Below are 27,439 nucleotides of genomic sequence, written 5' to 3' on the forward strand. Positions count from 1 at the left end.
CCGAATTATCAAATGTTATTTTATTATTTAAATAGATCTTTAAATTGTTGTAATTATTAAAAAAAAAGGTTGAAAACAAAATTTTTATTGATTGAAATGTTAATAGAATAAGGGACCCACCATTAAAATGAAATAAAAATAAATTTGACTTCAAATCACAAAGCGTTCAAACCCATTCAGCAAACAACATTTTGGTTTAAGAGACTTTTGATGTCAAATATGCACAGTGGCATTCCACTTAGGATTTTGACATCTCCAAGGATATATTTTCAAAGTGGGACTCTCCATTGACTCTCGATCACCTAACAGTTTAACATCAATTTATGTGTCAACATTATAAAATAATATGCTAAAAACATGAGGTGACAGATAATATATGAAGAGTCCTACTTTTGTAAGAGTCTCCATAGGGGAAAATTTTTCATTGTGCCTGGAATACTAGTAGTACATTACGTGTAATTATATAAGTGGAGGGAAGTTTTATTTTTAAGTTGTTAATTTTTTAACATAAGTATCTCATCATTTATATAGTGACATGTGATGTACCAGCCCGTGTTCTAGGCACATTTAAAATCTCTCCTCCTTAGTATTTCTCTATCTAGTTTGAATAGTCTCATGACCCAATATGCATAAAATTGGGGAGTGGCTCATGGACTAGGAAGCAATGTATCAACAATAGAGTAAACTAAACAGAGTAAAACTCCAATCATATAGGCTTCATGCGCAATGAATGGTGAACCACAAGTTTACCACCTGTTTTGGACACTCAAAGAGTCTCGAATAGCAAAATGTACACTTCATACTCTTTCCCCCGTTTTTTTGGTTATTATTTTTCAAGAGCTAAATTTCACACACATTTTTTTTTTTTATCATTTTACACATCCCCTTCGTTTTTTACCATTGGATATATTTAAAATATTGTTAAACTGAACATACAAAAAAAAACAATTATAATGAAAGAGATTTAAACCTACTTACCGAAAAAAAAGAAAAAACACGCTGATTTAGCCAATTTTTCTCCCAATTCTTTTGAGAGCAATTTTTTCTTTGTAAGATTGTAACTTTTGACATATTGTCCTCTTTTAATCACAGCATACCTTTTCCACTAAACCAATCAAACCAATTATTCACATGCATCCGATGAATAAAATATGTGATTCTTTAAGAACAAAATCGCTTTACCCTTCCCCCTATTAAAAGAAAAATAAATAAAATATTCCTTACAAAGACCGAAATGATCGACCGTTCATGCACATACATCAAAGTGGGATGTAAGTTTGGGGTCCCACAATGTGAAGCCGGCCGACAGGGAAGGGGGAAGATGCAATGGAAGTAATAAAAATGGGGAAGAAAAGAAGTCGCAGGAGAAACACGTGAAAACAATTTAAGCAAGTTGGGAAAGCTCTAGCCTCTAGACATTTGTTTTTTACTATCTTTTTTATGGACGGCAGATTCATAATTTGCGTCACGTTTGATTTGCCGCGTGTTGCGTCCATTTCGTGTCATTCGTTTTATAGCCGCCGTGTTTAACGTACACGACAGCGATGTACCCAACCTTGTACAATGTACACAAACTGAAGGCCACATTGCATTCTTAGCTTTACAATGCGAGTATGATCATGGGAGTTGAATTATGTCTTATTAAAGAGTTTGAAGTTGTCCGAATTAGTTTCGGATTGAAACTTTAAATGAACTTAGACATTTGGTTCTCATAATTGACTTAGAATTGTATGTCAGTTTTCTATATTAATTTTAATATATAATCACAAGAATTGTTTCAACATAAACAACCATCACTGCTCTCAGAGAAAAAAGATTCTCATTATTGAAGTCGACTATGACTTCATCTTCGTTTGTTAAAGTTTAGATTACTTCTTGCACTTCGTTCTTATAATTTGTTAAAGGTTGTTTCTAAACCACACTCCTGCTGATAACTCTAGCAAGATCAAACTTGGTGTTAGGAGAAAAAAACCTCATTGATTTGTCAAAACTTACTTGTTGATCTGGAACTGGAAGTTCCAAAGCAGGCGTCTTGTTGTATACCACCATAATGAAGCTGCCTTCAAGAAACCTCTACCCAATTAAGGCCTCTTTTGAAAGTCGCTCACCATGGCTAAGAACATTTCCTCACTCTAGATCCTTAAAGAAATTTGATCTCTTCAATCTTGGGATACCACCTAATTAAATAACTGCAACCAGAGAGTTAAATAGGTGGTGGTGTTACGACATGGTTTTGGGGGAGTTGTGGGGGTGTCTATCGGAAGTATGTCTTCAAATCATTCATTTGATGTAATAGCTTTTGAAATACTTATGATGTTAAAGTCTTATTTGTTTAATGAAATAAAGAAAGAGAGAAAGAGGTCTTTATTGAATAAGCTTTGCACCTAAAATAAGAATTATAATGAATTGTGGTTGGTTGCTGACCAGTGGAAATCGTGGGAGAAAGAAGGAGTCACAGCCAGAGATCAAACAATACTCACAATAGACTTCAACAACAGGAGGCACACATATATCACTTGCAATTGATGCTGGGAGAATGCGTGATACATCACGCCTCTCTTTCTTACATAATTCTTTGTTTGCTAGGAGTAAAGCTTATTGTTGATCACTATGTATTGTATCTTATGTTTAATCAAATAACAAAATTCAAGGAATGTATTCAACCTAAGAGGAGAAGTGATCTAAGTAAGTTAGATCAACGAGACCTTTCTTTTATATTCATTCCTAAAACATTCATGGCCATACGATTGTTAGTTGAGCATTGACAATCTACTAAGATTAGTATGTGTTATGTTAACTCAAGGGGGAGTATGAATGTCTCAAGTCATTAAGTGTTAGACATTAAGACAAACACATAGGTGCTTAAAAGGGTGAGACATTGAACAACGATCACAATGAGTTCTAAAAACCCGTCATGTAAGAACTCATAATTTGCAATAATGCAAAGTAGTCCTTTTAACCTGAGACATCATAGTTTTCCAATGGTTTGGTCCTTGATCTTGACTATGTTAAAGGCATTCCATTGAGGATGTCACATTGTTGGGGTTAAATTACCTAATCATGTAGGCATGTGAATGTACAACAAGGGATTTCTAACCTTCTATGGTAGAAGGAAAATACTTTGTGATATAATCAGGAGTTTTTGGTCAAAGCATATTAATGAGATTTATGATGTATGTTTCAAATCACATTCAATAGAATCATATAGAGAAGTATCGCATTGGATAATATACATGAAACAAAATCAAATACATAATATGGTCAAGCATATTAATGAGATTTATGATGTATGTTTCAAATCACATTCAGTAGAATCATATAAAGAAGTATCACATTGGATATTATACATGAAACAAAATCAAATAAACAGTGTGGTCAAGAATATTGAATTAGAAAAGGATCGTATTGGATTGTAGTTGTAATTGGATATGTTCTCCATCCACTTCTACTTAGCTTGGGTAGCCATGACGTACCGTTAGGTGTCACTCATGGTTTATGGAAGCCTTGAAGGTTGCCAACACTAATCTTCAACAAACAGAGAATTGAAAGTTAGTCTCTATTCACAATCGATTGTTAAAAGTTACAACCGCCCACTGTCTAGCTGATTGGAATTTAATGGATTGTACTCCGAGTAAGTATGAATGTGAAGAAATATCAATGAGATAGAAAAATAATTAAAAGGTTTAATTAAGCATGGTCAATATTAATTAATCATACGAAAGGGTAATATTGGGCTTTAAGTTAGTTTCGGGTTTTGGGTCCCAAATGGGTTTTGATCCATAAGACACATTGTGTTTAATTTGTATGGCAACTAAAACGAAATGGACAATTAGCCTAACTAAACAGGCAAGGCCAACCACAGAGAGAATGGTAGACTTATTACAAGTTTGCCACTCACTTGAAATGAGGTATAAAAGCAACTTTATAGCTTTGACCTCATCAGGGTTTTCTTGAGACAAAGTGTGAAACATTTCTCTCTTTTATCTCTAAGGAGGTCGGCCATTTGGGTGGAGTACAGCTAGCAATCTTCCTTCATTCAAGTCATCCATCTTCACTTCACACCTCATCCTTGGTGTGGAGATTTAGAGGCTTGCAACCTTGCAAGCTTTGCAGATCATTTCCTCAAATCCTCAAAAGAGGAAAAGAGAAGCAAAGAAGCAAATATCCAAGGAGAGAACTTGAAGGCCCTCAAAACACAAGGAAGCATCCAATGAGCATGGAATGAGCTTGAAGGCCCTCCACTTGGGTGATAACCTTGAGAACACGAGGATTAGCTTGAATTTCATGGGTTATATAATTGGTTTTTAGTGCATGCCCACTTTAAGAGTTATTATGTATGCTTGTATGCTTAAACATTCTTAATTAGACAAAAAAATTTATCCAATGTCACCATGGTGTGGGGATGGCATCGATAGTGGTGCGTGGTGATGATGGTGGTGACATGGTGTTGGGGTTGGGGGTTGGTGGTGGTGAATCTAGCGATAACGGTTGTGGCATGATGCGGTAGTATAAAGATGGTGGTTGTGATGGTAGTAGGATGGCAGCGGCCAATACTGGTTATGGTGGTGGTGACCACCATGCCAATATGGTGATAAGAGAGTGGTGGTGGTAGCTAGAGTGTCAACACAAGTCGTTGTCACTATTGCCACTATGCACCTCGATACCTTTTGCCGCTCGAGTCATTAGATATGCCATCACCGCCGACAAATCACAATCGAGTAATTCGAGTTATCTTATATTCTTCATTGTGGCTCACATATATATTTAGGGATGATATTGATTCATTTTTTAAATTGAGGAACTACTTAGGTGTTCTTTCAATTTCCTAATATGATTTTTCTCCAAATTAAAACTCAAAATTTTTTTCCCTTCCGCCGTAACTAAGTTGAAAACACACAAATTATAGTAATGAAAGTTGAATGAAAGCTTGTACTAAAAAATTAGTAAATAACACGAATAATTTCTCTAACAAAAATGCATTTGAGGGTGAGAAAGAAATGATATATATAATGGTCAAGTTGGTCAACAAGTGGTCTCACCCCAATACAAAACGGTGATGTGCGTGTTGCACATGAACATAAGGGGTCTCCCCCCATACATAAAACGTTGGACCACACGTTTGGTTCCTCTAGATTAGTACCATATCCACACCATGACACCAAACAAACAAGGGCCAAAGCGCGGAGGGCCCCGCGTAGTGACTACGATAACATATGATTGTCATGTATTCAAAACATATGATTGTTATGTATTCAAATCATATCCATTCGTCTATTAGACAATAGCTATTTGGTGTCACTAAAGTAAGAAAAAATCTCTTAGCAAGTATGTGACAAATATACACCATCGCCTGGCATCCCAATATCAAAAAAACCAAGGACATGTGAACAAAAACTTAAACAATTTTATGTTATTGGTAGAATAAGTCATCATGACGATGTACTCATAACATATAAGTCATTCTTCATAAGTAGCCTCCAACTAACGATCACGTGGTTCTGGAAGTCCCTTTCCTTCCCTCCTCCCATAACTGATTTTTAAGAGCGAACAAAGCGCGAAGCCATTTGATTTGCCCTTGATTTAATGAGGGGTTGAAAGTTGAAAGCAAAGTGCGTGGAGGAGCTCCGCTGCAGCCTTCATGTTTCTTAGGCATGGGTCTTGTGCCTGCCTTGCCTTTGTGTATATGGACGAGCAAGTAAAGCACGTGATTCGTACCAAAACTTGCGCTGTTTTCAACCTTTCATGAGTCGTGAATCATGTGACAGAATGCCACGCTCATCCGACATGTCGTCCACCAATGCCATTTGGGATTTGGCTGCTAGCTTTATTCTTAATTAAGGTTAAGATTAATTAATCAAGATTCTGTTTTATTACTTTCATTAGTTAGTGGGTTAGGTGGTTGGATGTACACATTGTCTCATAATTCGATAAACAATACCCAAACCAGTGCCTTCTTTTCTACCATTTCTCTTTTGGGTTGTTTGCTTTGGTTTTATTTTAGCAGTCACCTGTTATATTGTAACCCTTTTTTTTTTCTTAATATGATATTTTAAACTACTCTGATGTGTGAGAAGGGGATTGGGTGGTTGTTCACTACTTGTCTCAAAAAACTATGCTTGAGCTGTTTACCCTTGGTCCGGACACCGAGAGCCTGGAGAGGCATTTTTGCTGGGCCAATGCCTTTAAGAGAAAATAGGGACCCTAACCCATGCCTTTTTTTTCCTTCCTGAAAAGGCAAAGGAAAAACCCATGTCATTTTTACTGCTTTTGAGGCCCAAACATTTCTACCCAACTACCCAATTAAAATGGCTTAACATTTCTGCCCAACTATTTATTAAGAATTGCAGTTTTGTGAACTAAATGTATGTGAAAAGACAACTCAACATAATTTAATTAAAAGCAAGAGGTGGATTGTCTTGCTGGTTAGGATATTCAATTTCAGCTTACCACATTTTGGTTCAAACCCTTCCCTCTTCTAGTGTGTAAATTGGAAGTACTTGTACTAATGTTCAAAAAAACAAAAAACAAAACAAAACAAAAAAAAAAAATTAATAAACTAAAAAAAGTAAAAAACCACACAACTGTAGGATTTGTAATTGGAATGGGGCCTAGTTGCAATTTTACGAAAGTTTTGGACTTATGGTGTAATTGTAATATAGTTGAGGTCCTTGATTGCAATTGTTATTCGAAAATCCTAATTTACTAAATTGTCCGAATTTAATTGGTACAGCAGCTTAGTAAATGGAGATTATTTTTATTTGGTAATAAGTTCTCAAAATTCAATTAATTTCCATGTGCCTAAGAAATCAATAGTTTTAGATTGTATTCTATTTGTTAGATGGACATAGACCTAATAATTGAGCTATGTGATTGGCCACTTAACAATTAAATTGTTGGTTAGGGACGCGTTTTAATTATTCATCCATTTGGGATGTAATTGAGACATAAACCTCACTTTATTTTTATTTTTCTACTTGTCTCTGTATTTCTATCTTCCTCCATATGTAATTCTCTCTAACTTAATTAGGCTAGAGGTTCTTTATTTGAATAAATGTAATTTGAAGACAAAGGCCCAGGGAGAAGAAGCGAGTTTGAACCAGAGGTGTTGGCTCAAGAAGAAGACGTTTATTTTTTATTCTTTTCTCACAATTGAAATGTGTTTTTAAGTCAAAATTGTTTTCGAAAACAATTAGATCATAATTATGAATTTGAATTTAAATTTGAATGGACCAATAATTATGATAGGCCACCTTTATACTCTAATGTGAATATAATGTATGATGAGACCTTAAACCAAATATCCCTCTCAAAGATATTAAGTTGATAATGAAAAATTATCAAAAATAATTTTCCGTGCCCTTCCTTTTGGACTAAAAGGAAAATCCTAGTGGTCTCTCGTGTAAGTATCGGGTAGTCTCTCTTGGCCTATAAGAGTGGACTGTCGTAGCGAAGCTATCATCGGTTACTTTAAAAAAAAAAAAAAACATGACTTATCATTCTAGAAGGAGCTACATCAAAACATAAGACGTTGGTGTTGTGGGTCTAATGACCAACAAGATAAAATTTTGAGGTTAGATCTACGCAACTACACAAGCAGGAATAGTGGGTTTGACTTAACGTTGATGGTACGGTAATTGTACAGACGGAAGGTATTTGTATGGTATTGGTATCCAAAACCAATACTGACCAATCTCCGTATTGTACCAAATATATAAATTTCTATAATATATATATATATATATATATATATATATTAATATAATACTAATTACTAATTTTTATATATTTCATTTAGTTGCAACTTGAAATCTTTAACTTATATTTAATGATTTGGTTTGTAACCCTCATTTTTATCTTTAATTCTTTAAGCATGGTTTGACTTACTGAATGTGTGTGAAATAGTGATGAATGATGAATCTTGGTTGTAGGTTATAGGAAAGGACCAAAATATCGATAATATTGGCGAAATATCGTCAATATTATCGTTTTTGTGAGACACCGATATTTTCACACGTATCCACTGAAAAATCATCCAAATATCGCGATATTATCGATAATATTGATAATATCGCGATATTTGAGGCTGGTGCGAATCGGAGAAGAACACCGGAGCTTCTACAGTTCCGGTCGACTGTAAAAGAGCACCCTAGACTCCGATCTAGGTATCAAAATGAAATACAAGACAAGAGGAATGTTTTTATAACTTCCGTTTGCCGTGAAATTGTCAGAGGTGTTCGGAAAGTTCCTTGACACTCACGGCCTCGGCGGAGAGTTCCTGGGTTCCACTGTCCTAGATGCACCGAGAGAAAGGGAGAGAAAGACGAGGTTTAGATGGTGATGATGATGCCGTTGATGGAGTACTACGAAGGGTGTGCGGTGACTGGGTGTGTGTGTGTGTTCGAAGGGAAGATGAGAGAACACAGAGGCTCGGGTAAGAAGAGGAAAAGGAAGAGAGTGTGAGGGAGGGAAAGAGAAGAGAGAGAGAGACGAGTTAGGCTTGGAGTCTTGGACCACCTCAGGGAACAACAAACAAAGGTGGGCCCCATGGCACACCTATTAAGACTAAAAAACAATTTTAAAAGAAAAAAATCTGCTATCTTTATCTTCAAACATTATGTGGACTTGACTTTACTCAGAAAAATTTGAACCTCATAGGAACTCTATGTGGTACTAAGTCACTCATGTATCTTACCATGCAATGTATAAAGTGTAAAATATTGTATTAATTCATTATATATAAATGATTATGGTGTGTTTAAACTTGTTTCATTAATTACTACATATTTTCTACACTCATAATGTTTGCCAGCTCGCTATATAATCAACTTAAATCAGTTAAATTCATCTTGCAATGCATTTCCTTCCAATTTTTTTGTAATAAACTAATAGATAATTGACTAAATAAACATCTTGCAAAGTTTCAATAAAAATTTCCAAGTTTTTCTTACAATTTCCGTGGTTTTTATTCAATTTTTATCGATATCGATAATATCCCGATATTTCCGTGTTTTTGAACTACCGATATTTCTGATATCATCGATATTTTATACCTTGGTTATAGGTATATTGGATTATTTCAAAAATTAAAGGTGATATTAAGTTTCATCTTAATATGAGGGCCACTTGCTTAACAAACAAAAAAATGAACCAAAAAACATTTCGGGCCCCAAAAACATTAGCCCAGTACCAAATTGGTACAATGCCATTGCATTACATGCCAAATTCTGTATACCAAAAATTTCGTATGGTAATGGTACCAGATTCACCCTACCAAAAATTTGGTATCGTAATTCGTACGAGAGTTTTAATACAATAATCGTACCAAACCCACTCCAAATTCTAAATGCTACTCTTGATTTTCAAAGTACATTTGAGCGCTTGCATGACCTAAATGCAAACTTTAGTATTGAATTCAAGAGCGAAGATGAGATGACTAATGACAATTGGAGTTCAATGAAAAACTTGTCAAAGTTTCTAGTGCATTTCTATATTGTTACAAAGCATATTGTTAGAGATCATGTATTAGGGTCTCATTATTTTACTTCTAACTCTTATTTACTTGAAGTGAATATGATTCAAATTCTTCTTCTAACTAGACCAAGAGTGATGGTGCTTACTTCCGTGACATGGCTTTGAAAATGTAGTCCAAGTTTGATAAGTATTGCAACATTAATAAAGTGAATACTTTTTTTAATCATTGCGATGGTTCTAGATTCTCTTTACAAGTTGGAAGTATGTGAAGTGGTGTTATGCCAAATTTTAGGACTATAAAAAAGTCATTGATATAATTGCTAAGGTTCAAGGTCAATTGGTGAAGCTTTGGCAATTATACTTATAAGAGAACATGCCATCATTTGATACTGGTTTTCCCTAAACTTCTAGTGTCTCAAGTTTGAATGAAGTATGAGATCATTGAGGAAGAAAGCACATGTTGTGACAATTTTATGATAGTAGAAGAAAGTTGAAGAAAGTTGAGATTTCACTATAAAACCAATTGGAGAGTAGTCCAATTTCTTATAAGCACATGAAAGGTATTTTTTTCCTGATGTGAGGGATTAATACTCTAAACAAAATCACTGTAAAGTCTGAGTTGAAGCGTTACTTAGAAGAATCAGTTAAAAGTAACATGTTTGATTTTGACTGTTTAGGTTGGTGAAATGAATAATCAACTTCATATCGTACTCTTTCTTGTATGGCAATTCCTATCTCTACGGTTGTTTCCAAATCCGCACTTAGTACAAGGGTCGAGTACTTGACCAATTTAGTAGTTCTTTGACTCCAAAAATGAATGTTTGATTCGTGCACAAGACTGGTTAAGGAACTCACCAACTCTATTTTGCTTAAGGGTGTGGTGTGGCTAATACTGCTGAAGTTTTTGTCATTGGGGTTTCATGTAGCACTACATAGACTTGATTCTATTTGGTATTTTTTATGTTCTCATGTATTTTGTTTTAATGGATTGTAATTATAGTTGTGAATATATGATGTACAACTAACTATTTTTTCTTATTTAATAAGAATGTAGGTTGAATTTTGGACGACAAGACTTGAGTTTGGTGCTTGGTTACATTTGAATAATGAAGTGTTGCTCCTTTTTTCTTTTCGTACAAGCTTTGACGTATTTTTTGTATTTTAATTCAAACTTTGCATGGTTGAAATTCTTGCACTTGGTTTATGTCACATCCCGGCCCAGGCCTCCACCACATTCTGGGCCCTGCTTCCGCCGTAGCACGATATTGTCCGCTTTGGGCCCCGACCACGCCCTCACGGTTTTGTTTCTGGGAACTTACACAAGAACTTCCCAGTGGGTCACCCATCCTGGGAATGCTCTCGCGTGAACTCGCTTAACTTCGTAGTTCCGATGGAACCCGAAGCCAGTGAGCTCCCAAAAGGCCTCGTGCTAGGTAGAGATGGGAATATACATATAAGGCTGATAGGATCCACTCCCCTGGGCAATGTGGGATGTCACAATCCACCCCTTTAAGGGTCCGACATCCTCGTCAACACACTTCCGACTAGGGTTTGGCTTTGATACCAAACTAACACACCCCGACTTAAATCAGGGCATGATGGTCGTCACGTGGGAATGATGTAACCATGTGCACAGTGTGGAAGCAATAGAGATAAAAGGGAATTGTGAAGGAATAAAAACCAAACTATTAGCAGAACTAGTTAAGATAGAGTGCTAGTGAAAGATTAAGTGTAAAATACACAACCAGAGCATAAATAGTCTAAGTGCAGTCAAGCAGGACAAGTACTAATAATACAACACCCGAGGGTGATCCTACATGGTGATGTTCTGTCAGAACCCCCGTCAGAATCCTCATGATCCACCAAAACACTTCTACTTAAAACCTGGAGGGGCGCAAAACAGAAAGTGTGAGTGGGCAAAAACAAAGCTTTTCAAAATCATTTCATTTCTCAAAAGTTCTAACCCCTCGTCGTAAAACCTGTATAATTTCCCAGAAAATAATAGTAATAATAAGCTATATCAGAAATCACAATCAAGATGAAAATCCATTGAAGTATACCATGCCAAAGTATCTCAATGCAATGCCATAAGTAATCCAGACAAAATATATAAATGTCAAATATCGCATCAGCCAAATCTCTCTAACTCAAATTGCAATGCTGAGTACATAGCTCATAACCAATCTCAATCATATCAAATCAAATCTTGCACACGAGTCGGGACCACCTAAAGTGGTCTGTACGACAAGACTAGGTGTAAAATGAATATGCTTTAGTGCTACGATCACGTGAAGGCTGTGCGAATGATCACGGGTCACCTACGAGTCAAAACCACCTAAAGTGGTATGTACGACAAGCATGTGTCCGCAACACCAATTATAAATATATGCTATGACTAATGCATAAATAAAATAGGCAGATACTTTGCATGGTATTTCAAAACGTATAATCATTCAAATTCATTTTTTGGGAAAAACTCAAGTATATAGGTATATACGGAAAACCAAAAGCCCATTCACTGATATGTCGAAGGGTTGTAGCCCCCGAGCCTCGATTGATGACACTTGTCCTCAAGATAGGTCTCACCTATATGCGAAATAACTGAATAAATGTTATTTAAAGCACATACACTAAATTAGGAAATAACTTCTCATACAATACTCAAATGGGGTATTTGAATATACCACCATGACCTATTTAACCTCAGGAACTTCCCCAAATTTTTAGAAATTTTTTTCATGACACTACGCACAGGCACGTGCCTGGCACGCCAAACAGATTCCCTAACGGTGTTAGGGAATATTCTGTTAAATATAAGCATATATCGTTAAAATCAACCAACACCGTTACTCGCCGTTAGGAATATTCCGTCGTCTCCTACCTTCGAACTCCGGCGACCGTTTCCTTCGCCAAAAACTGGAAAAACTTTAAAACCTTATAATTTCTTCATTTTTGTACCAAAATTCACCAAATTTATATCAAATTGAAGCCATGAAGGAGTAGAATAAAACCTTACCACTTTTAGACCCTAAAACTCTGGGAACTCGCCAGAAAAAGCTCCGATAATCCCGCTAAACTTAAAACTCTCTAATCTCAAATTCTCGACGTCCAATTTACTTGGTTTTTCTTCTCCGAGCTTCGTAAGGATGTTCTAAAGCTTCCTACAAGCTTCAAATCTCCTGAAACATCCCTAATTATGACCACGTGAATAGTACCCCGAATCGGGGATTCTTAGTCCTCATGAAATCGAAAGTTTCACATCTTAAAATTAGTATAAATGAACTCAGAAGCTTGCAAGGAGTTCAAAAATTACCTTATTGACGTCGATCCGTGCATGAAAGCTTGAGTTCAAAGTTCGTCCATACGGCTTGTACGGAAAATGGAAAGAAGTCTGAGAGGGAGGAGATAGAGAGAGCACGGAAGTGATGTGTATGTGTGTGAGTGAATGTGTGGTCCAAGTTGGCAACAACCACCAACCACAAACTAGGAAAGTTTAGTTCTAATTGGTCCAAAATAATTAGAACTTAACATATTGGTCCATAACCCAAGTCTAAACCACACAAAACAACTCAAAATGTCCAAGGGCATATTTGAAATTTCATGCCTAAAAATATAATATTTCGGGATGGGTTGTGACAATTTACCCACCTTATAAAATTTCGTCCTCAAAATTTACACAATCATCAAATCCATTAAAAATCATAAAGTAAGCATGGATACATCTCTTTCATCCGATCATCTGTCTCCCAAGTGGCTTCCTCCACCGAGTGGTTTCTCCACAAAACCTTCACTAGGCGCACTGTCTTATTTCTCAGAACCTTATCTTTCCAATCCAAAATAGTCACTGGCTCCTCATCATAAGTCAAATCTGAATTAATTTCCAGAGGTTGAGGAGGTATCACATGAGAAGGATCTAAGACATAATGACGAAGCATAGAGACATGAAAAACATCGTACACTTTTGATAACTCTGGAGGTAACTCAAGCCTATAAGCAACCTCACCGACTCGCTCGGTGATCATATACGGTCCAATGTACCTAGGACTCAGCTTGTCTTTCTTTCCAAACCACACAACACCTTTCCATGGTGATAGCTTCAGAAATATGCAATCACCTACATTATACATCCGGTTAGTGGCATGTCTGTCTGCTAGACTCATCTGTTGATCCTGGGCCGCTTTTAAGTTAGACTTAATCACCTGAATATTCTGAGTAGTCTCCTCCACTATCTCAGGACCCACTAAAACTCTTTCACCAACCTCTGACCAACATAAGGGTGTGCGATAAGATTTACCATAAAGAGCCTCGAAATGTGACATACCAATACTGGAATGAAAGCTGTTGTTGTAGAAAAATTCCATCAAATCCAACTGCTTATGCCAAGCGTCACCAAACTGCAATACTGAAGATCTCAGCATATCTTCTAACATTTGAATAGTCCTATCCGATTGACCATCTGTCTGAGGATGATATGCTGTAATATAAAATAATCTCGAACCAAGAGCTTCCTGAAATGCTATCCAAAATTTGGAAGTGAATCTAGGATCATGATTCGAGATAATACTAACTGGAACTCCATGGTACTTCATGATCTTTGATACGAATAATTCAGCTAATCGGCTTAAAGAATACTTCTCCCTTACAGGAATAAAATGTGCTGACTTAGTAAGCTGATCAACTATCACCCAGATGCCATCATAACTGTTTTGTGTACGAGGAAGCTTGTACACAAAATCCATAGTAATATTTTCCCATTTCCACTATGGAACGGGAAGTGGCTGCATCAATCCAAAAGGCTTCTTTTTTCCGCTTTAACTTGCTGACAAATGACACACCTACTCACATATTCAACAATTTCTCTTTTCATACCAGGCCAATAATAAAATGGTCGAATGGTATGATACATTTTTGTACCTCCTGGATGCATTGCATAAGCCGAAATATGTGCTTCATCAAGAATTGCCTTCTTTAATTCCATATTATTTGGCACATACATTCTACTCTCCTGCATAAGCATGCCATCAGTTTCTTGAATTCTAAAGTCCTTCTTCTTTCCCTGATTCCTTGCTTGAATTATTTCCTGGGTCTCTTCATCATTCATCTGGGCTTCAAGTACGCGATCAATTAAAATTGGCCTGACTTGAAAATTAGCAAGTAAGGCTTCCTCTCTTCTTCCACTCCTAACTCCACTCCAGTGGACCTTAAATCCGCAAGAAGAGAAACATGACAAGCATACAAAGCATTAAGTCTAACTGGAGTTTTCCTACTAAGAGCATCCGCCACTGCATTTGCACGACCAGGTTGATACTCAATCGTGCAATCATAATCACTAAGTAACTCAATCCACCTTCGCTGCCGAAGATTAAGATCCCTCTGATTAAAAAGATACTGAAGACTCTTATGATTTGTGAAGATATTACATTTCTCACTATAAAGATAATGTCTCCAAATCTTCAAAGCAAAGATAATAGCCGCTAACTCCACATCATGAGTAGGGTAATTCTTTTCATGAGGTTTCAACTATCTCGAAGCATAAGCAATCACTCTACCATGTTGCATCAATACACAACCTAGGCTATTCAAGGAAGCATCACTGTAGACCTCAAAATTTCTACTATCATCTGGGAGTGCCAAAACAGGTGCATGAGTGGGATAATATTTCAACCACTGAAAACTTTGCTCACAATTATCATCCCACTCAAATTTAACTTCTTTTCTAGTCAACCTCATTAATGGCAAAGCAATGACTGAAAAATCCTTAACAAACCGTCTACAATAGCCTGTTAGGCCAAGAAAACTCCTTACCTCAGTGACTATTTGAGGTTGCTCCCAATTCTCCACAGTTGCCACTTTATGAGAATCCACCTGAATACCTTGAGCAGAAATGACATGTCCTAAAAATGCCACATGATTCAGCCAAAATTGACATTTGCTAAACTTAGCATACAACTGATGTTCCCTTAATTTCTTCAACACCAAGGTAAGATATCGAACATGTTTTGCTTTAGACTTAGAGTATACCAGAATGTCATTAATAAAAACAATGACAAACCTGCCTATAAATGGCTGGAATACTCAATTCATCAAATCTATGAAAGCTGCTGGCGCATTCATTAATATGAATGGCATCATAAGAAACTCATAATGACCATAACGAGTCCTGAAAGCAGTCTTAGGGACATCCTAGCTGCTGATCTTCAATTGGTAATAATCAAACCTCAAATCAATCTTAGAAAACACGCTGGTACCTCGAAGCTGATCAAACAAATCATCTATACGCGGCAATGGATAACAATTTTTAATCGTTACCCGATTCAATTGTCTGTAATCAATACATAGCCTCAAAGTCCTGTCTTTCTTTCTTACAAACAAACCTGAAGCTCTCCGAGGTGAAGTATTAGGCTGAATAAAACCTTTATCGACTAATTCATGCAACTGAACTTTTAATTTCATCAATTTAGCATGAGCCATTCTATATGGAGTCAAAGATATAGGATCCGTACCTGGAAACAAATTAATGGTGAACTCCACATCTCGATCTGACGACAATCTAGGTAAATCATCAAGAAATACATCAGGAAAATACCTGACTACTCAAACATCCTCCACACTACTAGAACCAACATCATTTAGCACTACATGAGCTAAATATCCCTGGCAACCTTTTGATAACAATCTTTTTGCTCTTACAGCAAAAATAACACCATGTCTCACCCCACTACGATCTCAGACAAAAGTAATTTCAGATAATCCAGGACGATGGAAAGTAACTGTTTTCCCATAGCAATCTATCTTGGCACGATTATAATGCAACCAATATGTGCCCAAAATCACATCAAAATCAACAATATCTAACGGGATAAGATTAGCTGGCATAACTACCTCTTCTACCATCACTGGACATTCTAGATATACATAATCAACATAACATATCTCCCCTCTAGGCATAGCAAACTCTAACTCATAACCTAGAGGTGTAGGATGAGGTTGCGTCACTTGAGCAAATGTATGAGAAATGACAGAATGCGTAGCTCCACAATCAATTAAAACTCTAGCAAAGTGACCAAGAATGTTTAACGTACCCATGATCAAGTTCGGATGATTCTGAGCAACTTGCAGAGATATATTATTAACACGTCCCTGGGCTTATTGTCATCCGCCACGACCTCTACTAGCTTGATTACCTCGCCCCTGACTCGGCTGACCAGATTGCCTAGAAGATCATGCACTGCTGGAAGCAATCTCTACCTGCTGGGGCTGTTCTCCCTGGTACCACTGAGATCCACCAGCTAGAATGGAAGGATATGGCGTATACCCTCCAGGATACTAAGAATACCCACTCTAGTAATAGGGATCCTGTGAATACTGATATTGCCATGAAGCATAAAAAGTGGCATCGCCCTGATAATGGTAAGCACCACTTCGACCCATCTGGCCATAACTACCAAACCTTGGAACTTGCTGGATCGGTGCTGGTAGTGGCATATGAGGCTGTTGGGGCCTCTGCTGATTCTGGGGACAATTCATAGCTCTATGTCCCATCTGCCCACAAGTAAAACATCCACTGCTGCCTCTCTTACATTCCCTAAAATGCCTATTATTACATATGCGACACAAATGAGCACTTCCTCTTCCGACATCTCCCTGCTTCTAGAATCTAGGACCTCCTGATAATCTACCACCTCTCCTCTGACCAGTGGCACTAAAACCTTCGCTAGAAGAACTAGAACTAGTTCCACTCTTCTTAAAGCTCTGAGTCTTGCAATGTCTTTGAGAAGATTGACTGTTACCTTTATCATCTCGCCTCTGATTCCCATTCTTTTTTTCTTCATCTTCACTTTCACTGGGCATGTTCTCTGAATCCTAAATCCTCAACAAAATCTCATAAAACTCCTGGTAAGTAGCACAAGGAGTCGAGGTCGTTATAGAACGCCATTTCTTCTTAGTACCCAACCTGAAACGCCGGAGCATCTCAATCGGATTAACAGCAACCTCCGGATGATAACGAGACAAGTTAGTGAATCTCCTATAATACTCATTTGTCGTCATCTTCCCCTGCTTTAATTAAGTAAAATCTTGCTTCTTACGATCAATATACTCATGGGGAATAAACTTTTTGTGAAACAGCTGTTTAAGTACTTCCCAGTTCGTAATTTCCTTTGGGGTCAACTGATAAGACTCCTGTCTCCACTAGGATGTAGGTTCCGAACCCAAAAACCAGATAGTTGTCTTGACCCACCTATCAGGAGGAAGATTCCCCTAACTCTGCATTACACGGAAAGTCTTCTCAATGTGATTGATCTATTTCTCCACTCCTTAATGTCCTTCATTCCCTATAAAATGATTCAACTTCAGATTATACACAGTCTCAAGAGGTGTCTTTTGGGGAGGACAAAGCAAAGACTAAATGGCATTAGCAATAACTTCCCCTAACTGAGCAATATCAGGGAAACTAGGCTCAACAGAAGGACGTGGATCTTTACGAGGCGGCCTAATTCTGACAGAAGAAATCAAAATAATTAGAAATTCTCAAGATATGCAGGATTGCAAACCTAATGCTTTGATACCAAACTGTCACATCCCGGCCCGGGCCCCCACCATATCCTGGGCCATACCTCCGCCGTAGCACGATATTATCCGCTTTGAGCTTCGACCACGCCCTCACGGTTTTGTTTTTGGGAACTCACACGAGAACTTCCCAATGGGTCACCCATCCTGGAAATGCTCTCGCGTGAACTCGCTTAACTTTGTAGTTCTGATGGAACCAAAAGCCAATGAGCTCCCAAAAGACCTCATGCTAAGTAGAGATGAGAATATACATATAAGGCTTACAGGATCCACTCCCCTGAGCGATGTGTGATGTCACAGTTTAACTCTTAAGCGGATATCAATTTGTGGAATTGAATTTAAAGTTTTGATTGATGTATGAAATTTAACTACTAGCTTTGATGCTATTTGGCTTAATTTTTAAGAATTCATGCAAAAATAAGTTGTTTCATTAATAAACTCAAAAAAGTTGGGCAACTCGAACCCAATTAAACTGAAACTCGAATGAAACTCAACTTGAATCCGAGTCATGACAAAACCGAGCTTTGATAAAAAAAATATTATACAATTGCATTAGGCTCTGACCAAAAAAACTGGATTAGGCTTTATGAATTCATTGGGTTGATAATATTTTTTTACTAGTTTAGTCTAGTTCAGATTAAGTTGGGGTTATCTGGATAATTGGGTTGAGAAATTAAATTGGGCCAACAAAAATATCCAATACATAAAGAGCATTTCCAACAGTTGGTGGAAGGCAAGAGCAAAGGCAATAATGTTGCTCTCCAACCCAAAAACCCATTCACAGAAGTACAATAAACCAAAAGTAAGTGGTGGCCCAACCACTGCAGCCCAAATGCCCAGCTTTCTCAAGCCAGCCTACTGTTTTCAGGCAAGCTGACGTCAACATGGTGTCCGCTAACATTTTTTTTTATTTTATTTTTTGTCTGGTGCATGTATTACACACACCCAGAAAGGAGAATGGCTGACAAAAACTGCAGCGGTGGGGCTTGCTGTAGCAGAAATCACAGACCCCTCCAACAGCTAACTGAGTAGCGCGTTGTGGGCCGTTAGATTTTCAATGGTAAAAATATATATAAATATTATTGTTGTGACACGTGGGGCAGTCTGGTGTGTTCGATTTCAAATCAAGGTCACGACTAATTCAACAGTAAAAAAATTAGAAGAAAAAAACAGAAAGATATTAAAAAAATTATTAAAAATTAGAAATTTTTTTTATATTGTTGTTCTATAAATACTCAACCATCTTCTACATTTCTCCCTCACAACTCAATATTATTAAGTGAGTTTAAAAAAAAATTAGAAAAAAAAATGAAAGAATAAGATTGTTTCAATTTCGTAGTTGTTTATATTATTAAGTTTTTCGATTTTTTTTAATTAATTATGTTGGTTGTAATACTATACTTTTGCCTAGTATTTGAAATAATTTAATAAATTAAACAATCGTTTTGTTTTGAAAACATAAAAAAAAAATTATGAATAGTGTAAAGGTAAGTAGTATTTTAAGATCTCGGGTGCAGGTTTATGAGCTCAATGTTTCTCAATTAATCACAATTGTTATTCACATTCACAATTCATAAACTCACATGGGGCTTACCTGAGCGTCCACAACACCACAATTATATATATATATGCAAACATCATATGCATATTCTAAATGTAAAACATTTGGCATGGCAATTTAAATCATAACTCATTTAAATGCATTTTCTAGGAAAGATACCAAGCATATACATATATACTTAAAACCAAAAGCCCACTCACTGGTATGTCGAAGGGTTGTAGCCCCCGAGTCGCCCTTGACTGTGCTCGTCCTCGGGATAAGTCTCACCTATATACGAAATAACTGAATAAACGTTATTTAAAGCACATAGACAAAACTAGTTAATAACTTCTCATACATTGCTCAAATGGGATGTTTGAATATACCAACGTGATCTACACAACCTCATAAACATCCCCATATTTTTAGAAAAATTTTCCGACCACCCACGCGCCAACCAAGGCATGGCCAGACGCGCCTCCGCGCGCGGGTAACCCTGATGGAATCCTAACTGACGTTAGGAATATTCTGTTAAAAAGCAACAGAAACCGTTAAGTCTACCTGACGACATTAGAATATTCCATCAAACTTGACGAAATGTTCTTTGTCTTCTTCCTTCGAACTCCGACGACCATCACCGTCGCCTGAAACTGGAAAATCTTAAAATCCTTATAACTTTTTCATTTTTGCACAAAAACCCATGAAACTTATACCAAATTGAAGCTTACAATGAGTACAACAGATTCTTACCTATTTCAAGCTCCAAAAATTACGGAATCATGCCGGAAAATTCCTCGATAATTCTGCCAAATTGCAACTCGTCGAAACTAGGTCTTCTGACGTCCAATTTGCTTGGTTTTTCTTCTCCGAGCTTCGTAATAACGTCCTAAAGCTTCCTACGAGCTTAAAATCCCCTGAAACATCCATAATTACGATCATGTGAACAATACTCAAATCGGGGGTGATGGTTTTGAGGGGTTTTGATGGTTTCACGATCTAAAAATGGCATATATGAACTCATAGACTTGCAAGGAGTTCGAATCTTACCTCTTGACATCGATCCGTGCGTGTAGGGTTGGTTCCAAAGTTCGTCTATACAATTGTACTGATTTTCAGAAAAACCCGTGAGGGAGGAGAGAGAGAGAGCACGGGTGTGGTGTGTGGGTGTGTTATGTGGTCCTAGTTTGTCCCCAACAAACCAAACTAAAACACTTAAGTCCTAAGTATTCCAAAACTTAGGAAAAATTAAGAATGAAACCGCAACCAACATATCACACACCATAAGGTTCAAGGGTATAATTGTAATTTCATGCCGTCGAAAATAATACTCTGGGACGGGCTGTGATAGTTTAAAAAAAAATTAGAAAAAAAATGAGAGAATAAGATTGTTTCAATTTCGTAGTTGTTTATATTATTAAGGAAGTTTTTCGATTTTTTTTTTGAATTAATTATGTTGGTTGTAATACTATACTTTTGCCTTGTATTTGAAATAATTTAATAAATTAAACAATCGTTTTATTTTCAAAACATAAAAAAAAAAAAAAAAAAAATTTGTGAATAGTGAAAAGGGTGAAGCTGCATAAAGGTAAGTAGTATTCTAAGATCCCGGGAGAAAATGCATCCTCATCCTCAAGGACCTCAACCCAAATTGCACCCTTTCTATGTAAAAACAGTAAAATATATTTTTTCTTTCAAAATTAGGGGAGAGTGTTGGACTAAATTTAGCTTTCAATAATTTTCTTAGAAAACAAAAGGTTCAAGGTTGAAGAATTCGGCGACCGCCAACTGGTGGTTCAGCTTCCCTCATCTATTTAACACCCCCGGCCGTTAGCGGTTGGTAGAGACCGCCACACTTGCCACCACCTTTGCCCTCCATTCAAATAAATAATTACTACTCGAAAGCAACACAGCACCAAAGCCGCAGATACCCGTAAAACGCAAGGGCAATGTCGTCATTTCGTCCAACCGGGGCCATCATAAAATGCTTCCGTTTAAAATCCACGAAACAAAAATTCCATCGACCGAAAACCAGAAAGCTGAAATCGATTTGGGGATTTCACTTCAGCCTTTTGTCCTCCCTCTCTTCTCTCTTTTGCCTGAGGAGGTGTTCAAGCACCTCTTCGGATTCGTTTGATTTTCTCTCTGGGTTTTGAATTGCCTCTCCAATGGCGTCCGAAATCTTCAACGACAAGACCGCTGTTTTCAGAAAACTGAAAGCGAAGGCAGAAAACAAGGTGGGTTTTCTTTAGTTTCATTTTCCCTTTCTTTTTTTTGTTGTTGTATTTTTGGATAAAAATTATATGGGTTTTTTATTTTTGTGAAAAATTCGATATGGGTTAGTGAGATCTGATTCAGATCTGTGATTTCTTCGCTTAGATCTTTTATTTGTTTGTTTTTCTATTTATTTTTTGTGTGTATGTGGTTCAGATGTGTTTCGATTGTAATGCGAAGAACCCGACTTGGGCATCGGTTACATATGGGATCTTTCTCTGCATCGATTGCTCCGCTGTTCATCGTAGTCTCGGCGTTCACATCAGCTTTGTTAGGTATACTTCTTATAGCACTAACGGATTCTTTATTCTCTCAGTCTTCGATTCTTTAAGTTTTCGGTGTTGGCTTTGAGTACATATATCGTATGTATTTATGTATAAGTATGGTGAAGGGGTTGATGCATCCTGAATTTTGGGGATCCAAGCAATTGTTTGTCTTATTAATTAAATCTTATGAATTTGGTGATACGATGGACATTTGATCGAATTGAATTGAGGGTGTGGCATAGGACAGAAGCGCACGCGATCTTGCTTTATTATAGAACCATGAACTGTTACATGCATTCTTATGAAATATGAAAAAGGAATTTTGGGTGTGACAAGAAATTGCAGACATACAAACAAACAAATACCAGGGACCCGTTAGTTTTGTGTAATTCAGAATGCAGTTGTTGTCGTTCTAATTTTTTTTTGGCAGTGACATGCTTTTGTTGATTGTTACTTTCTGACTTACTTGGCCACACTGCTTTTTCGGACAATCTTTGCTCTTGTTTCTTATAGAAAGAGGAATTTTGGTTTAAAGAGGGGAGCCTTTTTACTTTTTCCCTGTATAGTTATTGTAAATTGCCGACTAGCTCTATTAATGAATGAGGCCTTAATAAGTTATAACAAAAGGTAAGCTTTATGTTTTAACCTCAAAAGCCTCCATTTAGATTTTTGATGTACTTTCTAGTCAATGGCCAATGGATTGATGGTCGCAGCTGTCCATTCGCAAATCTTGCCGAGCTTAGTGTTTTGTATTATACAATGCAGCCTCTTGTTGTTAAGACCGGAGGAATCTTCCTCTTATTTAAGGTTGTCAGAGCTTCCTCGTATTTTGTTTGTTTGGGATAAAGGCAGCCAGCCCAACAAATACAGAGGCAAATCTTCCATATTCCAAATTTAGCCGTGTTTAGAATAAAAATACAGTAGCATCATGGGTGGATCTGGTAATTTGATTTCAGATTTCATTTCAATCAAATTGTTAAAATATTATTTCCCCATTTAGTGATTCTAACTTTCTAAGGTTACAAGAAAGTTACTTTTTAATTTATATTTTGTCTTCACAATGGAAAGTACAAGTGAAAGATTGTTTATTTTTCAAAAACTTGATGTTGAATTGAATTTGAAGTCGGATATTCAAATCTAAACAACACTGTATTTGATAATGTATGATATTGAAATTCTTATGGCCAACAAATAACTGCAAAAGCAACAACGACGACAATGACAACAGTCTTACATTTGTTTCTATTGGTATAGATCTACAAATTTAGACTCGTGGACTCCTGAACAGCTGAGAACGATGAGCTTTGGAGGAAACAACCGTGCACAAGTTTTCTTTAAGCAGCATGGATGGACGGATGGAGGCAAAATTGAGGCTAAGTACACATCAAGAGCTGCCGAGTTGTATAGGCATATACTTACCAAAGAAGTTGCCAAAAGTATGGCAGAAGAGGCAGGTCTTCCATCATCACCTGTTGCATCTCAGTCAGGACAAGCATCTAATGGGCTTCCTGATGTCAAGACCCATGAAGCTCCAAAAGAGAACTCTATAGCAAGGAAAGAAACACCTGAAATCGCTGCTTCCCCGAAAGCCCCTCACACATATGTTACCAGTACTGTTAAGAAGCCTCTTGGTGGTGCTAAGAAAACTGGGAAGACCGGGGGGCTTGGTGCTCGCAAACTTACTACAAAGGTTGTGATTGCTTATTCAAAATTGGGGTAGATTTTTCATCAGATGTAGTATCTTTGGATTCGGTTTCTTATTTGGTTATATGTTTAACCAAAATGCCTTTATCTTAACTTTATCAAATGCAGCCAAGTGAAAGCCTGTACGATCAGAAACCTGAAGAGCCAGTTGCCCCAGTTCCAGTGCCTTCCTCAACTAACAGCACTCCAACAGCTGGATCATCCTTTGCATCTCGATTTGAGTATGTAGAAATTGTCCAAAATACTGAGACAAATCCCACTGGTGCTCATGTGATTAGCCATATTGCTCCACCAAAGTCATCAAATTTCTTTTCGGATTTTGGAATGGACAGTAGTTTCCCCAAGAGAACTAGTTCAAATACCTCAAAAGTTCAAGTAAGTTATTTATGACCTATGACTTTAACATATAAAGTATTTTCCACGAGAACTAGTTCAAATACGTCATGACTGATGTAACTGTTTCTGTTTCCGTGTCGCTTATGATTATCATATAAAGTTTCTGACAAGCCTTCAATTGTGGATTTAACAAATGCAATTAAAAAAAATGTTATGTGCCCAATTCTCTAGATACATGTTTCACTTGTCAGACCAGGAGCAACAAGTTGACATGATTTAGAAGTATAAGGTTGATGAATCTAAGAGAACCATTTGGGTTAAACTTTTCCTATCATCTTTTTAAGGAAAGAGACGGGCACTATATTACTAGGGAAGAGAAAAAATGGTCAGATACAAAACTAGTCTATTGTATTCTAGAATTCTAATACAAAGTAAGAATTGATTGCAAGACAAATAGGCAGATTATGATGTTTAAAAAGGTGATTGAGATTATTTTGTGTGTTACTTGAGTCTTTTTAAATGGTTTGTAGATTTGTTCATCCATTCCCTTTTTATGTTGTTATTAAGCAGCAAACCATATGCCTCAAATGGTAAGGCCTTGTTTTATTAAATGGTGCCTCCAGAGTAAAATTGTTATGACAGTTGGAACGTACAATCCTCCCATAATACCAAGCACTCCTGCCTGACCTGGCTCCGGCCATATAATTTTCAGAGGTGGAAATAAAGTTTGCCTTGTGAGATTGTAGTAACTACAAACCTATTTAGGAAAATTTAGCACTTAAATATTCTTCAGAAGAATGTTTACTGCTGGTGATTTCCTCAATCTAAAATTTTTGAGTCTTATAGTATTCACACTTTTGGATATGTTTGTAATTGGCTTTTTGCACTTGGATATTGATTGCTGGAGAGACCCATAAGAAGAGACTTGTGACATGTTAAGACTTATTTTATGTCATGTTTCAGCACACTCTGAAAACCAGCTTTCGTTTCTGTTCCTTTTCTTCTTTTGTTAAATATTCAGGTTTTATTTTTTTCAGATTCAGGAAACTGATGAAGCAAGAAAGAAATTCACAAATGCAAAATCTATCTCTTCCGCACAATTTTTTGGTGACCAGAACAGATCTGCTGATGTTGATGCTCAAGCCTCCTTGCAGAAGTTCTCGGTGTGTGTCATTACCATTATAATACCATGTTCATGTTCATGTTCTTCTTTTGAATTATTGTATCATGTCTTTGGTTTTTTACTTTCTTGTTGAAGTCTTGTCAGGTTACCACTATCGTTCAGCTAGACCTCATATTGGCAAATTATATATATCCTAAACCATGTTTTTTCCGTTTTAATAAAATAAAATCTTAAAAAGAACCATTTCTAGTATAAACTTGTGATCTTTATATTTCACAATCAATCAACAGTACTGAGTTACTATTTTATTGACAATTGTTTTTATGTGTTATTTTCTTCAAAACATATGGTTCAATTAAAGTTCCTACAAATCTTATACGTATTTTCTTGTTCTGGACATGAAATTTTGGGGTGCTTGAATATAAAACTTTCATGTGAAACTTTAGCATTGAAGGCCAATACCAAATTGCCAATATATTTGATATGCCGGGATAGGGAGAAATCTTAGAGAATGAATTTAGCAGTTGATAACACAATTGTCTTTCTACTTCCAGGGTTCTGCTGCCATCTCCAGTGCTGATCTATTTGGTGACAGGGGAGATCCAGCTATTGATCTTAATGCAAGCGACCTAATCAACCGACTGTCTTTTCAGGTATGTATGGCAGTGGCAGGCAATAAATTTGCCCGTCCTTTTTGTGTAATGTATGCTTATCGTCTTTTGGCCTGTGTATCACCAGAAGTTAATCTTCATTTGCTTTTCTTTTCCCATTCTTATTTTGGTTACTAATTTGGGTTTAATTGCTGTGATGCTTTCCAGGCACAACAGGATATCTCTTCCTTAAAGAATATTGCTGGAGAGACGGGGAAGAAGCTTAGCTCGTTGGCATCCAATTTAATGACAGATCTTCAGGACAGAATCCTGTGATGTTGATATGCTTTCTGTTCATTTGTTAAAGTAAGTACACCAGCCAATATCATATGTAGGGGTTGTAAAGAGAGTCGATAAAATTCTTCCAAAGACCAGTAAGACTTATCGATAAAGTTCTTCAAAAGACCAGTAAGACTTACAAAAATTTTCGGGGCTTAAGAGTGGCGGGTGTTTTATTTTGTAGCACAGGAATTATTATTGTTCTGAGATTGTGGATTATATGTGCTCGTGTTTTTGTAAAACCGCCATAACATTACTGCATTGTGCCAAGGGAGCAAGGCCTGTATTCTGTTAAAACTGTGGATTCTGTCCCTGCCCAATTTTAATTCAATCTTTTATACGTGAACTTGCAAGAAATATGTCGTTGAAGGCTAAGTTATCGAAGGGAAGATGTGTTGCTTGAATGACAGGGTTGAAGTTAAATAACTGTAATTTGGGTCAGGTCAAGTTGCTTGATGTAGTTGTGTCCTTTGTCAAGTACCTGCCTTTTCTGGAGGACGATTTTCTCAGTTCCTAATATCTCTCCCCTTCCCTCCCCTCCTAGTTGAACAGTTACGATTAAGCCACGTTAACATCTTATATTGAATAACATGTTCCTTGTAGACTTGCAGTAATTGTGGCCTCTCGAGCGAAGTGAATTGATGTGCTTTGATGGTACAATGTACAATTCGTGTTTTGGTAGTTGTTATTGGTTACATGTCCCAGTAAGGGATTATCCCCGGACCTTTGTTCAAACCCGCTCTCTTTCCCTTCTCCCCATGCCTCTACGCTTCCACCACAAACTCCATGATCAACTGCAATCCTGAGCACTTTCAAGGATTATCACCAGACAACGACAAGAAAGACAATCAATAAAAACTATGAAATAACCCTTCGAACCAACAACATGAGTGGGAGAGGACGTCCAAGACTTACAGCAATCCTGAGCACTTTCAAGTTTCAAAGGATGTGGAGCAACATTCGAAAACACCAAATGATTCTGGATTACCAAAAATAAAGTTTACTTAAAAGTAAGATGGCAACGATGAGAACTCGTTTGGAAGTGTTTTCAAAATGGCTAAAAGCATTTCTAGTGAAAATGTTTTTGGAATCAATCATTGGTAAAATGTAAATGAATCCTGAAAAAACACTTAAAGTGCTTATTGAAAGAAGTGTCAATTATGTGTTTCTTGCAGGAAACACTTTAAGTGCTTTTAGAATCTCAAAAATATTCTTGTTGAAAACACTTTCA

General features: G+C 36.9%; 1 protein-coding gene across 1 annotated transcript; it reads left to right on the forward strand.

Moving 5' to 3' along the window:
- The first annotated feature begins 21,575 nt into the window (after positions 1–21,575).
- LOC126626456 (probable ADP-ribosylation factor GTPase-activating protein AGD9) lies at positions 21,576–26,565 on the forward strand. The gene is made up of 7 exons (XM_050295781.1): positions 21,576–21,813; positions 22,007–22,125; positions 23,371–23,806; positions 23,929–24,195; positions 25,194–25,319; positions 25,834–25,932; positions 26,098–26,565. Exons 1-7 carry the CDS (start codon positions 21,745–21,747, stop codon positions 26,203–26,205), a joined length of 1,224 nt encoding a protein of 407 aa, XP_050151738.1. The 5' UTR covers positions 21,576–21,744; the 3' UTR covers positions 26,206–26,565.
- Positions 26,566–27,439: the final 874 nt, after the last annotated feature.

The sequence above is a fragment of the Malus sylvestris genome, chromosome 6 (assembly GCF_916048215.2).
Source record: "Malus sylvestris chromosome 6, drMalSylv7.2, whole genome shotgun sequence".
Taxonomy (NCBI): Eukaryota; Viridiplantae; Streptophyta; class Magnoliopsida; order Rosales; family Rosaceae; genus Malus; species Malus sylvestris.

What these genes read in the sequence shown, in the direction of transcription:
- LOC126626456 (XM_050295781.1), top strand. Translation starts at nt 21,745, where the DNA reads ATGGCGTCCGAAATCTTCAACGACAAGACCGCTGTTTTCAGAAAACTG. An exon ending in AAGCGAAGGCAGAAAACAAG is followed by an intron (nt 21,814 to 22,006) that starts GTGGGTTTTCTT and finishes TATGTGGTTCAG; the next exon opens with ATGTGTTTCGATTGTAATGC. An exon ending in GTTCACATCAGCTTTGTTAG is followed by an intron (nt 22,126 to 23,370) that starts GTATACTTCTTA and finishes CTATTGGTATAG; the next exon opens with ATCTACAAATTTAGACTCGT.